This window comes from Acanthamoeba castellanii, assembly GCF_000313135.1.
Source record: "Acanthamoeba castellanii str. Neff unplaced genomic scaffold scf7180000084769, whole genome shotgun sequence".
Classification (NCBI taxonomy): Eukaryota; Discosea; order Longamoebia; family Acanthamoebidae; genus Acanthamoeba; species Acanthamoeba castellanii.
In genome coordinates this window covers 380,605-381,622 of record NW_004457268.1, presented here as the reverse complement: position 1 = coordinate 381,622, position 1,018 = coordinate 380,605, and the positions used below count along the sequence as shown (strand labels likewise).

Below are 1,018 nucleotides of genomic sequence, written 5' to 3'. Positions count from 1 at the left end.
GGTACGTGTAGCAGAGGTGGAGCAGATACCACAAGAACAGATGCCACCTCCCCCCTCCTTTTGCCATAGTTACCTGTGTGCGCGACATAGAAGAGAACACACCACATCATGTCCTGCACCACGAGGAAAACGTCAGCCAACCATACCGCACACACCGCACACACCGCACTTGAGCGTACCGTTGATCACCAGAAGACAGTTAGCTTCCACTTCCACGGGTCGTCCGCACACACACGCGAGGTTAGAACACGCGCACGCGCGGTAGACAAGATGGCGGACGTGCACGCACCCTCCCCCCATTGTTTGTCTGTCAGTGTGGTGGGTTCACGCCACGATGACGGATGCCGGCGGCAGTACGACTCCGCGTCGCTCGGCCTGGCTCCTGCGCTCGGCCTCCGTCTCCTTCGCCTGTTCGTCGCCGCCTCGCGCCAACGCAATCCACTAAGGGCGGAGAGGAAACACAACACAGTGTAAACGAGCGTGTGCGATGATGCGTGTGCGGTGGTGCGTGTGCGTGTGCGGTGGTGCGGGGAAGAGGTAGGAACGTTGAGCCAGAGAAGGGCAGAGGTGGGGTGAGTCTGGACGGCCTTTTGGAGCAACTGTCGGGCTCCGGCCTCGTCGCCTTCGCGCATGCGCACCCGGGCGGCGCTGCAGAGTGTGTGCCGTGTCAGTCAACACAAAGAAAGGCCCTAAGGACCCCGTCCAGCGAGGTGACGCACTTGAGCCAGACCACGTCGAAGGCCGGATTCAATCGGAGAGCCGCGTCGAGGAGGGACCTGGCCGCAGGGATGTTGCTGCGCCCGAGCTCGAATCGGGCGACCCTGTTGCGTCGAACCGAGCGAAGAAGAGAAAGAAAGAAGTGGGAACCGATGAGCTCGAGAGAGAGAGAGAGAGAGAGAAGGCGGGGAGTACGAAAACGAGAGAGAGAGAAGAGAGAAGAGAGAAGAGAGAAGAGAGAGAGAGAGAGAGAGAGAGAGAGAGAGAGAGAGAGAGAGAGAGAGAGAGAGAGAGAGAGAGA

The 1,018-nt window shown here is 59.7% G+C and overlaps 1 protein-coding gene across 1 annotated transcript in view; it reads right to left on the bottom strand.

Annotated features, from left to right (window-relative positions):
• Nucleotides 1-1,018, bottom strand: part of ACA1_259550 (SNF2 family Nterminal domain containing protein) — a gene marked incomplete at both ends in the record, with an annotated part of 13,263 nt that overhangs the window by 5,444 nt on the left and 6,801 nt on the right. The window contains 4 exons of the mRNA XM_004333596.1: nt 74-113; nt 358-441; nt 546-648; nt 720-821. Coding sequence (XP_004333644.1) covers nt 74-113; nt 358-441; nt 546-648; nt 720-821 — 329 coding nt within the window. The remainder of the gene's footprint in view (nt 1-73; nt 114-357; nt 442-545; nt 649-719; nt 822-1,018) is intronic.